Below are 13,041 nucleotides of genomic sequence, written 5' to 3' on the forward strand. Positions count from 1 at the left end.
TCTGATTTAAGATATCTGATTTCATAGCTACCCATTTTAAAATCTAAAGGCAACTTAGAAAAAAAATATCTGTTTATCTAAAAAGCAAAGACTGTCATCTTTTAACTTGTGTGTTCTTTTTCATGAATTTTACAGTCTTTTATAGGCAAAATAAAATATTAAAAACTAAAGCCTGAAGCCTGTACCTCAGGCAGCTAACTGATTTTAGTGTGACGAAAGATGTAGCCCTGATTCCATATAGCAGCATTAATTCAGTAACTGTCTTAGCGCCCACACTCTCCTTTCATTTTTATTAGGATGTTATATAAATCTTCTTGGACCTCCCATGTTTTTAACTATTTTAAATAAACTACTAGTCAGAGAATATCTCCACATATGACCGTAAGAAACAAGGCACGAGAACAAACATCAGTGCTTTCCAATTCACTTTCTGGTACTTATTCTCCCACATTAAGGGAAAAAAAAAAAAAGAAAAGAGCACTTATGCGCTTCTGTTGTTGCCCTAAGGTACAAATAACTTCTTGGACAATCATACTCTTATACTAAACAACTGAATGGCTTACAGCTAGAAAAATACAACAGAGAAAGAGATGAAAACTTTAAAGAAATCGAAGTGAAATGCTCATGTACACAGTGAAAAAAATATAAAAGGCGTAAGCACAGCAAGCACTTCCTTTTGTTCGTGATCTCTGAGGCAAAAGGTGCGGCAGCTGACATTCAGCTCAAAGCTCAGCCATGAAAAACACAGCTTGACTGAAGCAGACTTCTTACTCATCTTCCTGGTTATCTTTTTGTTGTCATCCATCATCAAAGTCTTTTACAAAAATCACGAATTACATAATCTCTTCCATATTATCTGTCAGACTAATGTGTGAAAACTGACAAGCCAACTGCCATATGCATTTAGTTTGGGGTTTTTTTCTGCATTAGAGCTTCAATAGTTGACAGCCTTTTATTCCAGCTTGCCTGTGTTCATGCATAACCAATGCCTGCACTGTGTACAACATCACCTATTATTTCCTTCTGTGTCTCCCACGAACCATGTGTTCATTCCATTTCTCTAATTTAATTTCTGCAGAATTCAGGGATGAAAACTAAAGAATAACACTATGTTCACACACTGCTACTTTTTAAGCGTATCCCCTGTTCTCTCCATTGCATTAACACCACAACACTGTTCTGGATTACCAAAATTGACCGATAATTACTCCCACAGCCCAGTTATTTTTAGAGTGGTCATTACTACTAAAGCATGAGTGCATTTGCTTTAACCTGTTCATTTTGCCTAGAGAAATAACATTATATTTACAATACCTTGAAATGAATCTTCAAATCATCAAGATAATAGTCTTCAATTGCATGAGCTCTACCTTCCACCTTAAACACACAGGCTGGTTTCAGACCATTAGGAACTGAAAGTGCGAAGTAATCAGCAAATTCTTCACAGTTGATGGAAGCAGACATCAATATCACCTTAAAAAATTGCACAGTAAACAAAACATTACTTTCAACACAAAATCCCATGCTGCACTGCAATCTCCACTTATCCTTAACATGAAAACGGTCTAATTTTGGCTACCAGAGGTACGTATCCTAAGCGTGTTTAAGTCAAAGCTAAATGGTTAAGGTTCCCTAGGTAGCACATGGAGAAAGGTAAGCACCTGTAAGTGAACAGATCAGGCCAGATGCCTAGGGCAGACAAAACGAAAAACATTTTCCTGTGATACAAGTTCAACCTGCAAACATGCAATACTCTTCCTCAAGATTACAATCTCTACATAGTCTTCAAAAGGAAAAATGCGTATGCAAAGTATGTTCAGCTCCTGTTTTGCTAAACTACTAGATATCAATGCCTTTAACTCCAGCAAATGATGGCCTTGCTCCTAAGAAGAGTGGTAGCTGTAATTACAACCCAGCTCAAAAATGTTACTATAATGATTTGGAAATATGTCAAAGTAGTTTTTTCTAAGTTTCAAATAATCAACACAACTTAAAACTCTCGGGGATCACACTTAAGCTCCTGATTCTGTTTACTGACTCTGCCAAGACTCAAGCTTAGCATTCACCTGACTGGAAAAACAGAAATCACATTTGCTACCTGGTGAAGCCTTTTCTTTCGGTTACTATGGCATTCAGAATTTACAACACTGTCTTTTTCTTCCCACTTAAGCACAATATGTGCAGGACACTGGAAGGGAGAAGAACGAGGTGCATTCATGGCTATAGCTATCTACTCTCTAACACCTATTTGGTATGTGCTCCCAATGCTCAGGACAGCCAACTGGAACAAACTAGACAGCTTCAATCTGAAAAAACACAGAGTCAAGAAGTTATAATGAACTCTGTATTGTTCTGCTTCTTTATCCAGAGTCTCCTGAGCCACTCTAAGCAGTACTTGTGTACTGGGACATAGCCAGTCCTATTTTAATTTCCTGACACAGTGAATGAATTCAAAAATAGAATGAAATAAAGACATCAAGACCCCCTCTCCAAAAAGCCCAAATAAAATACAGCAGCATCCCCATTATGAAAGCAACAAACAACAAGATAATGAAGTGGGCACTGTACCACTGTGCTTAGCTCCAAAGCATTTGTGAGGGCAAAAGGACTATGTGCAGAGGACAGACTAAATCACGAAGTCATTTATCATCATCCTGAAATGAAGAGAAATCTGAAAGGATGTAATTCTGCAAATATTGTGTTCAAATAGGGCGTGGGAGAAAAGCAATAATCTGCACCTGCCATCTGCCAGAAAACTCAGCATAGTTGGTAGGAAGACCACAACAGACAGATCTTGCCCTCTGCATGTCAAAGCCTCTGTTCCCATCCTGTTAGCTGACGCAACGTTGAACGACCTGCTACTTGTGTGGTCTGCAAAGGCCAGGTTAGGAGAGGAATGCCTCATATGTATCATCTCATATCATCTTGAATCATAAATCCATTTCTTTTCCCTTAAACACAGGCCTCCTTGTACCTCTTTGCTTTGTGAATCCAAGGGAGCTGAGAAGAGATTCTTGCATTTTCTAAATTTATTTGCCACGTGATCTACACTCCCTCCCTTTTTAATTTTTCAAAAGGGGACGAAAGGGATAAAGGAGGTGGCAGTGGGCTTAGCGTATAAATTAAAATGTAATTACCTGTTCAGCTCTGCTAAAACTCAACAATTGAGATCAAGAGTTTCTATCTCCCCACCGTAAAAAAATTCAAAGGGACATACATACACCCCCATAAATTTAAGACTGTCTCAGATTTGTACAATACGAAACTGTGTTCTGAAGAAACAACTGCAGAGAAGGAAATAAAGGAGATAAAAGATTGCCAATGATAATTTTGATAGATTTAATCAAAATCAAAGAAAAAAAAAATTCAGGAACCTACAAAACAAAACTCTTTTTCCAACAGAAAATATAAGACCTGTAAGGATTTCTGCCATTGACAACAACAAGCTAATCAGCATCAAGGGCAAACTTTTCACAAACTGAGTATCATTGATTTCTTTGGTATTCTCAACAGGCACAGCCAAGTGCTAAGAAAGGCTGAATAGCTTCACATTACCATGTCTTTAAATACAAAGGCAAGTGCATTTTCTTATCAGGCAGGAAAGGGATGAAAAGTAAAAGATATGAAAACTGGAAGGGTACTTCCAGTAAGTGAGCACATGCTTGGAAAATATAAAGACCAAAGTTGCTTTGAGTTTGAATCTATGCAGTGGATTGTACAGAAGAAAACATTCCCTTTCAACAGCAACCAAAATGGCCAATGCAGATTCATCTTTCATCTGTTTTGAACGAAAACAGTTGCCATTAACTGAACAATTAACTGAAGCACATAGGGGATATATGCAGACTCAAATTTATGCAGTCCCCAACAGCTGCACAGAAATAAACCTCGTTAGCCCAACTATCACCTGTATTTAATTTCCTGCAATTCAAGAGTTCATTACTGTGAGGCCACAAAGACAATGTTATGCTAAATATCTGCAAACTCTGCTGTAGTATAAAGCTCAACTACTTAATATGCAGAGAAAAAAAGCTCATCAATGCTTTACTACCAGTTCTGCCTAGAAATTAAAATACAGCACTTGTGGCTTTTGTTGTTTTTCCAACTATCTTAAAAAAAAGGCTCAGTAATTCCAAGAGTTAATGCTACCATATTTAAACAAGAATAAGCACTGCCCTCAATACCAAATATGTAATTCTAGTCAAATATCCATCTTGCATTGTCTAGCCTTAAGAAAAATTTACTAAACAAAAAATTTATTAAAAACTAATATATTTTAATATGAGGGAAAAAAAGTCTCTCAGAACACATTATAGCATCCAGGAAAACAATACCCTTTAGCTTCCTTGCTTATGAAGAGCCGCAAAGTAAATATTTTAGTAAAAAATGATATATTTTAAGCTAAGCTCTTTAAAACATGACCTTGTTAATCAAGAATATGTAAAAAATTATTCTTGCAAGAAAAAAAAAAATAGCAGAATGTATCCTGAACCCACCTTTACAAACTGCGAATTTGTACACAACAGTTTCCGGATCATCAGGAGCAACAAATCGATTTCTTTTGTACGCTCATGCACCTGGAAAACATTACCCACAATTTCATTTTCATTAATTCATGCTCTTCTTCTTGACAATCTCTTCCTTCCTTTCTACTCAATGTCATGCTTTATTTTTGTAGCTTGAAACAATACATTTCCATAGAAGAAAACACATCTTTTAAGACTATGTATATTGATCACAATTTAAAAGCCCAACATAGCTTTTCAAATGACTACAGCACCCTTTGTCAAAGTCGTATGTCATGAAAAGCGTATGATGACTAGAAAACCAATTGTGAGCTCTACCCACTAGTTCTACTGGAGTTGACAATAGCAGGTGAAGAGATCCTGAAGATGGGAAAGTCAGCTGTACAGGTAAGATCACAAATGATCCAGGCAGGGACTAAATCAGCTTGTCTTCTGTTAAGGAACTTGAATCAACTCCCTGTGTTCCAATGGCTTCTAGTTATGATCAAAATGCATAACCACTTTCTAACACATTGTTTTTCACCCAGCTCTTTATATATCCTATCACATGATTTTTCCGCTTGTTCCTTGCAGTTCAATAAATAATTCTTCTACATTACCAATGACAATCATATCCCTTTTTTGAATTATGACAATTAAATATACTAAACTCAGCGGTTTTTTCCAGAGATTAACCTTCAAAGATCAACAACGTTCATCCGCTGTAAGGAAACTAGCATATTCTAACATAATACAAAGATACACTTACATTCAAGATTGCCTAATTAAAAAAAGATTTAGCCAAGGCAGTTTTCAGGCTGACAGCAAGATCTTGTTGTGAGAATTCATGATTTTCAGATTTAGATTTGCTAAGGTATGTTCCTCACACTGCAGTACTCTAACAAGGCTGAGACTCGCAATTAAAAATTAACTGGAAAGCATCTGGTTGCTAAAAATCATACAATGGTTTCCAACCTGACTGCAACAAGCTGGGGCATCTTCAAAAAATGGTCACCGCTGGGTCAAGATCACAATTTGTGAGGTAAATATAGTGGGAAAGTGCCATATGTAAAAGAGGAGGGATAGGAATTTCAGCTGGGGAAGCAAAAAAACAAAAAGAGAAAACAACCATACAGTCTCAAGAGCTGTTGAAACAAGAGGTACAAGCTGGTATCACCAGTTAAAACATATCAACCCAACAAACAAGGCCTTTCGAACTTGTGCATAAAACTGTTCTCCTGCATCAGAGGTCACAAAACTTTACTCATTAATTTTCACACATAATAAAGGAACAATCTAGCACTTCTCTATGTAACCATCTTCTATTAAACTTTTACTTCTTACAGCTTTTAGACTTAAAAATGTTATGGTTTTGCAAAATCCTGCTTGATTAGAAGATCAGAGCGGTCTCTAATCTTTTGCAGAAAGAGAAGTGGTACAATTCTTTAGGATCTCGATTTTTTGGTTTGTGTTTTGGGGTGTTTTTTTAATTATTGTTCTTTTTGTCTGTTTGAATGAAGTCCTGAAGTTTCTTCACATCAAACTATAGCTATTTGCTTAATCTTTTCCAGTTTTTCTATGTCCCATCTCAAATGCAGTCACAACAGCCTTCATTATTAATGTAATAGTCTACTAGTATACAGTCTCCCTTGTCCTCAAATGTCCAAGAAAGTTTCTTGGCTATAACACTATAATGGAATGAAAATAAAACCAGCATAAGTAATAAAACCAGCATTAAAAAAAAATCCTCCTCCGTGCCATTACATCACAGGATTTAAAATATCACCTTAAAATGTGATTTATATTCAAGGTTTGTGAAAGCACAATTTCATATCTGCCAAGATTTAACAGTCAAATACTTTTTACCTCCAAAAACAAGCATAAAATCACATAAAAAATACAAATTACAGAACAAAAAATCTTTAAAGTAGATTTACTTTAGCTTTTCAGTGCGGTGACAGTAATAATAAATCCACATAAGCAGACTGTAAATCTAGCCAGAAGTCAGAATTTTCAGAGGGCTATTTTATTTTTCAAGACAACCATGAAGAGCAAAGCCTCTTTCTGAGGACAGTAACAGCTAAAAGAACAAACACTAGTCACCTCCTCCTCACAGGCCTAGCCACAAATTACAGCAGATTTCAGTAAACATTTTAAAGCATTCATATCAAAAGCTAATGACTCCCAAACATCTTCCCCACATCCTCAGTTCTAAACCTCAGTGCTCAAAGGAACAGAGAGACAAGCCTTTTTAAAGAAGTGTTAGCAGCGACAACTTATACAAAGCATCTTTACACACGGGTATCTGCATTTTTCTCTCTAGCATGCTAAGGGACACAAAAGAAGGAGTGCTTAATATGTAATTTAAATTTATTTCCTCCAACTTACCTCATCAATCACAACATGCGTGAATTCAGCTAGGCTTTTGGCTTGAATTGTTCTTTCAAGAAAAACACGAGCTGTCATATACAGCAACCTTGTCTCTCTTGAGGAAACATCCTCCAAACACACCTAACACAACAACGACATGAACAGACACTGAATGTATTTACAGGAATTACACACCTGAAAGAACTCCAAAATTAAATAAAGTAAATGCATAAGAATTACTCATTCAAACTTCTAAAAGACTCTGTACAAATGAGTTTTCAAAGCCCAGAGTAAGTTGCCTCTGTTAACAAAGAAATGGAAACGTAGACACAGGATAGCAGACAAGGGCTAACAGATGAGGAAGAAGCTCAGCACTGTAGACTCTATGCCACAAACTACTCTGTAATGGTCAGTTCAAAACAAAAACATCTCAGACCTCAAACTGGACAAAATTGGTTTGATGCATAACGAAGAGAACATATCTAACATACATAAACAGCATTATACGCAGTGCATTCGGACACAACCCAGAGCTGCAGACGTAAGAAGAAAAAGAGGTAAATGAATCATAGAATCATAGAATAACCAGGATGGAAGAGATCCACCAGATCATCAAGTCCAACCATTCCTATCAAACACTAAACCATGCCCCTTAGCACCTCGTCCACCCGTGCCTTAAACACCTCCAGGGATGGTGACTCAACCACCTCCCTGGGCAGCCTGTTCCAGTGCCCAATGACCCTTTCTGTGAAAAATTTTTTCCTAATGTCCAGAATGCATGTTAGCAAATATATTTATATATGACCCTAAGTGAAAGAAAGAAAGATAGATACAAGAAAAAGAATGGAGTGGAGGAAGAAACCGCTATGCATTCGTTCCTCCCAGCCAAGTACTCCAGAAGCAGATAACTCTCCATAAACATCCTCCCACTGCCAGCACCAGCATGAACCCTCTGGCCTTAGGACCTGAGGAAGCCAGACTGGAGAGAGCTGTCAAACTACCAGTGAAACAGTGATGACAGCAGTTTATTGTAATTACTGACAAAGAGTTGATTAGAGTACCAGTGCCAGTGTGAAAACACAAAACTGCCATCAAGTTTATAAGTGGAGTTTGACAACACCAAAAGGGGAGATAGATTTAAGAGGAGAAACTAGTAAGTTGGTGCAAAAGTAATTGCCATTTTTAACCATCAACTTCATAATATCGTATCTCAGCTCACAATTAAATTTATTAGTTGAAATAAGAACCATCAGAACCTACGCATTTTTCCTAGCAAGAAACAAGAGATGAGTAATCTGGCAGCACAGAATTTTGGAGTCACAGAACTGATGAATTCTTTGACGGTCTTTTGAGCTACTGCTCAGTTGAGGAAAATCTCCTGCAGGAAGCTGTTGAGATGCTTGGAAATGTGGTAATTGTTGGCACAGAGGTCTGGTGGGTAAGCTGGATGAGGCAGAGTTTCATAGCCCAGTTCATACAGCTTCTGCAGAGTCATTTGCAAGACCTGCAGTCAGGGATTATCACAGAGGAGAATTGGTCCTTTTCAACTGACCGACACTGCAAGTAAACACATTGCAGTTCTCAGTACATTTAATTTCCTAGCAATACTTCTCTGCTGCAACCGTTTCCCAGGATTCAAGAAGCCGTAGCAGATGATTCCACATGCTGACTATTAGGGACCATAACCTTCTTTTGACACAGCTTCAGTTTGGGTAAGTGTTTTGGTGCTTCACATTGGTCCAGCCACTGTGTGGAACATTGTCGGTTGCCATACAGAATCCATTTTTCATCACATGCCACAAAGCAATCAAGAAACAGATAGCTTTCATTCCACAAAAGTGCAGAACAGACTTGGCAATGGTGACTTGTGTGATTTTCGTTCTGCTCCTGCAGCACACATTTGTCGAACTTTTTTGATTTTTCCAGTTTGGTGCAACTGTCAAACAACTGTTGAATGGTCAACATTTGATTCTTCTGCAGCCTCTAGAATTGTTTTGCATGGAGCCACTTCAATAGCAGCCCTCAGCTAGTTGTCTTCTATCACAGAAGGACATCTGCAACCCTCCTCATCATGGCTCGTTTCCTTGTTTTGGAACCAATGTCAAACTGTACATTCGTTGATAGTCCCCTGGCTAAATGCTTGATTGATATTGCTAGCAAGTTTCCACTCCTCTACATCCCTTTCTGAACCGCTTGAATGTGGCTTTTTACCCCCATCTTTGACAGTGAAATATAAAAAAGAATAAACAGTGAAAACAAAACCTTTAGCATAAATAAGTAGAGAATTGCAGTCTTTAAAATGGTATAGTGCATCAACACAGTTAAGTAAAAGTTTAATCCAAAATAAGCATCACAGTTCACATGATGAATACGGTAACTGTTTTTGCACCAATCTAATAGATGAAGTTTTTCACATGTCAAGAAGAAACAACAGGACACTCACAAAACAGTCTGGCCATAAATGCATGGAAGTTTTGACATTGCTGACAGGCAAAAGTAATGAATTATGTTAATTATGGAGTTTAGCAAAGGGACAGTGGCAGAATACTGTTCTCCCGCAACAACTTCAACGAATAAAAACATAGATGTGTCCAATTATTAGAATGCAGACAATTAAATATTTCTGTTTGAGTCTGACTAGCAATTACAGTTTTTCAACTTTAAAAGCTTAAGCATTTTAATATGAATGTTTAACAGGAGACAGCTAGAAAACTGCAATTCCACTTTAAAAGCAGATCCTCTTAACACTTCCTCCGTACACTAGATACGCTTAAACATAATCAATAAATAAGATCCAAGTACTTTTTGATGTATTTTTAATTACAATTTGAAATTTTCTCATACCTGGTATCCTACAAGTCCACCTAACTTCCATGATCTTTTCTTGCAGATCCACCTAGCAAGGCTGCTGGCACCAATTCTCCGAGGCTGAATAACAGCAATGTTGCAGTGGACAGATTGCTGAATGCAATCATCCAAAATATATTGTGGAACCTCTGTACTCTTACCACTGCCAGTTGCTCCTTGTATAATCACAACTGAATTGCTTTTTATCAGATGCACTATCTGAAACAAATTTTTCAAGAAAACTCCTAAGTCCACAAAACAACTCAAAGCAGATTTCATAAAGATATGAAACATAAATAGCTCGCAGGACAGATAAATCTCTGTAAAACTTTGTGCTATATTTTCTATCATCTCTTAGGCATCCATCGATAACTGGACTCCTAAAATACATTAGGAGATGACTGAACATGGGCACACACTCATACATATTTTACATAAACACCTATAAACAAGCATAACAGCAATTTTTCTTCCTCTAAGGGTTTTTATACAATGGTTTTGTACAAAACCTTTGTTCATTGTACACTACTTTAAACAGGAACAGCAGCTTCTTTCAGAAGGAAAAAAAAAAAAACCAACAACAACAAACCAACCAAAACACAATTTTCAGCATTACTCTATATTAAAGTACAATGAAATTACCTCTCTCCTGTGTCCGGCTACAGGCATATGCACGTATTCATGGTTAGTTATTGCTTCAGAAGTCAAATTATTCAATTCACACTCAGACAACGAAGTACCTGGGCATAAAAATAACCAAGATAAGTCATTTCCATAGAGAAAGGGAAAGACCAGCAGGACAATAAGATCACAGTATTTGGAAACCTAACTTCTACCAAATTTGAATCGCATACTTATGAATATTAACATAATTAATACCTTTTAATATTAATAGATTTAAGAGATTGTGTTTATGCAACTGCTGTTTACTGGCAGCAGCTCTGAAAGGCATTGCTTCTGCTTATAAACCACCATCAGTGTCAAGAAAGTATAAAATCCTATAATTATGCATGCTTTCTTTCTAATTAAAATATAAGTATTTTGCATAGTTTGCATTGCTACTACCAAGTCTACCCCTGGTCTTTTTGACAATTATGAAAAAAAAATGCCTTATTCATGTACCCACATGTAGTTTCCCTTAAAGGCTACTAGATCCACAGTACATAATAACTCAGCTTGATAGGAAGACCACTACATTTCTACCACATGGCAATTAAAGTAAATCTGATAAAGCATCACAATGACCTTTCAACACAATACCACGCCCTGCAGTCTGTTGCCAGGTGTTAGTCAGCCCAGAGAAGAGAAGGCCCTGAGGAGACTTTAATAGTGACCTCCCAGTACTTGAAGGGGGCTACAAGAAACCTAGGGAGGGACTGTTAACAAAGGTTTGTGATGACAAGACAAGGGGCAATGGGTATAAACTGGAGAGGGGCAGATGAGAGTGGTGCGACACTGGCCCAGGTTGCCCATGGAAGCTGTGGCTGCCCCCTCCCTGGAGGTGTTCAAGGCCAGGCTGGATGAGGCCTTGGGCAGCCTGATCCAGTGGGAGGTGTCCCTGCCCATGCCAGGGTGTTGGAACTGGATAGGCTTTAAGGTCCCTTCCAACCCAAACTACTCAATGATTCTATTAACAACGAGAAGCAGAGGACAAAAATCTTAGTGTTATCATGAGTTTCTGCTGAGACAGCTGTCAGTGTGACCATAAAAAAAAAACCCAAACCAAAAAAGCCCCAAAAGAGCAACTGAGCAGGTGTGCAGGCAAGCGTAGAAGGGGAAAATCAGGACAGCAGTTTGGCAAGCAATAATTTAGCATGTTACAACTAAGCAATTTAGCTGAGAAGACCTGCTATCCTGAAGTGAAAAGTGGAAATGTTTCTATTTCAAATGGTTTCACTCAGTCTATTGTGATATTTACTTATTTGCATACAGATGATAAAAACGTAGACTTCACCTTTTTTTTTTCAGTCACGTCATTTCTCTGAGAAATTCATGGAGTAATGGGAAAGACAGCCAGTATTATTTTTACAAAGGTCATATTTAGTATAAAATAAAGGTTATAGCCTAAATACCTGACCGCACATCTTTTTCAAAGAAAGCATCCTTTCTTTGAAAATATTAATAAAAACCTCACACAGCAGGGACGCAGAAGCAGGCTCAACTTCTTTTGCCTCTGTACTACACTTGAATGTGCCCCAATCCCCTACATTAAAACCAATCTCCAAAGACAGTTCATTAAGACAGTTTCATGAAGCACTGAAGACCAGAGTTCTCTGGAAGCCACACTCCAATAGGAAATGTTCTTTGCTGGGATTGTGTAATGCAGTAGTTACCAGTGATTTGTTGCATACACAGAACGTAACTTATTATCAGCATCCTTGGGAAATATTAACTGTTCTCTTTAAAGTACTTTTGATCAAGTTTCTAAATATATTCCCCAGGAAAAGTCACATACAGCACTCTGTCACAGCAACACTGTACAAAGGCTGACTAGCTTCCCTCTGGCACAAACATGTCACTACCCAGACATCAGTAGCTCTGCACGATTTGACCAGTGCTAGAAGAAATCTCAAGCTGCCAGGGGAAAGATCCTAGTGTCAGCGTGTTCCTGTTGGAACAACACAGCCTTCCCATCTCTACCTCATTTTCCATGTAACAACTGCTATTTTGAAAAATGTGTTAAAAGTCCACAGAAGAGGGCAGTGGCTGCTCCACAGCAGTGCTCAAAAAGAAAATTTAAATAGTAGGATTCACACCATAAGCTTCTCTAACTCAGTAAAAGCTCAGGGTGTATTAATAAGAAGTGGCTAACTTTAGGTTAATGATTTTAAGAGTTTCATTTAAAAAATCCAAAGGAACAAACCAGAAACCAGTAAACAATCACCAGTATTCACATACCTGCTGAACAGTCAGATCAATTTAATCAATGTCGTATACCTCTTTTTTCACTGATGAAACTTGAGTTCTTTTAATATCACTTCTTTTTTATCTGACAGTACTATGACAGCAATAGCTTACCTTCTCCTAAGCAGAGAAATCTGGAAAAAAGCTGTACCAAGAATGTCATCCGACATCAGCCACCATAGGTAAGCAGTTTGAGAACAGAAAGCCACAGAACCGTTTAGTAGGTGCTGCAAGTACTAAAATCTGTATGGTTTGGGGATTTTTTCCTCTTCAAAGCATGTACTCTGTGCTTAAACTGAAAGAAACGTTACTGCCTTCGCCTGGGAAACCAATACCATGACAACTGAGACAGATGGTACCATCCTGGGCAGAATAAACCTTCAATTTCAGGTGAGTACTGATGTGACCCAAGCAG

At 37.8% G+C, this 13,041-nt stretch overlaps 1 protein-coding gene across 1 annotated transcript in view; it reads right to left on the reverse strand.

Moving 5' to 3' along the window:
* The window catches only part of TDRD9 (tudor domain containing 9), a 54,557-nt gene extending 41,761 nt beyond the window's left edge, over positions 1-12,796 (reverse strand). The window contains exons 1-6 of the mRNA XM_069857034.1: positions 12,778-12,796; positions 10,365-10,462; positions 9,720-9,941; positions 6,894-7,016; positions 4,497-4,577; positions 1,315-1,473 (exon numbers count right to left, since the gene is read on the reverse strand). Of these exons, the coding sequence (XP_069713135.1) occupies positions 1,315-1,473; positions 4,497-4,577; positions 6,894-7,016; positions 9,720-9,941; positions 10,365-10,462; positions 12,778-12,796 (702 nt within the window). The remainder of the gene's footprint in view (positions 1-1,314; positions 1,474-4,496; positions 4,578-6,893; positions 7,017-9,719; positions 9,942-10,364; positions 10,463-12,777) is intronic.
* Between the last annotated feature and the right edge of the window lie 245 nt (positions 12,797-13,041).

This window comes from Phaenicophaeus curvirostris, chromosome 5, assembly GCF_032191515.1.
Source record: "Phaenicophaeus curvirostris isolate KB17595 chromosome 5, BPBGC_Pcur_1.0, whole genome shotgun sequence".
Classification (NCBI taxonomy): Eukaryota; Metazoa; Chordata; class Aves; order Cuculiformes; family Cuculidae; genus Phaenicophaeus; species Phaenicophaeus curvirostris.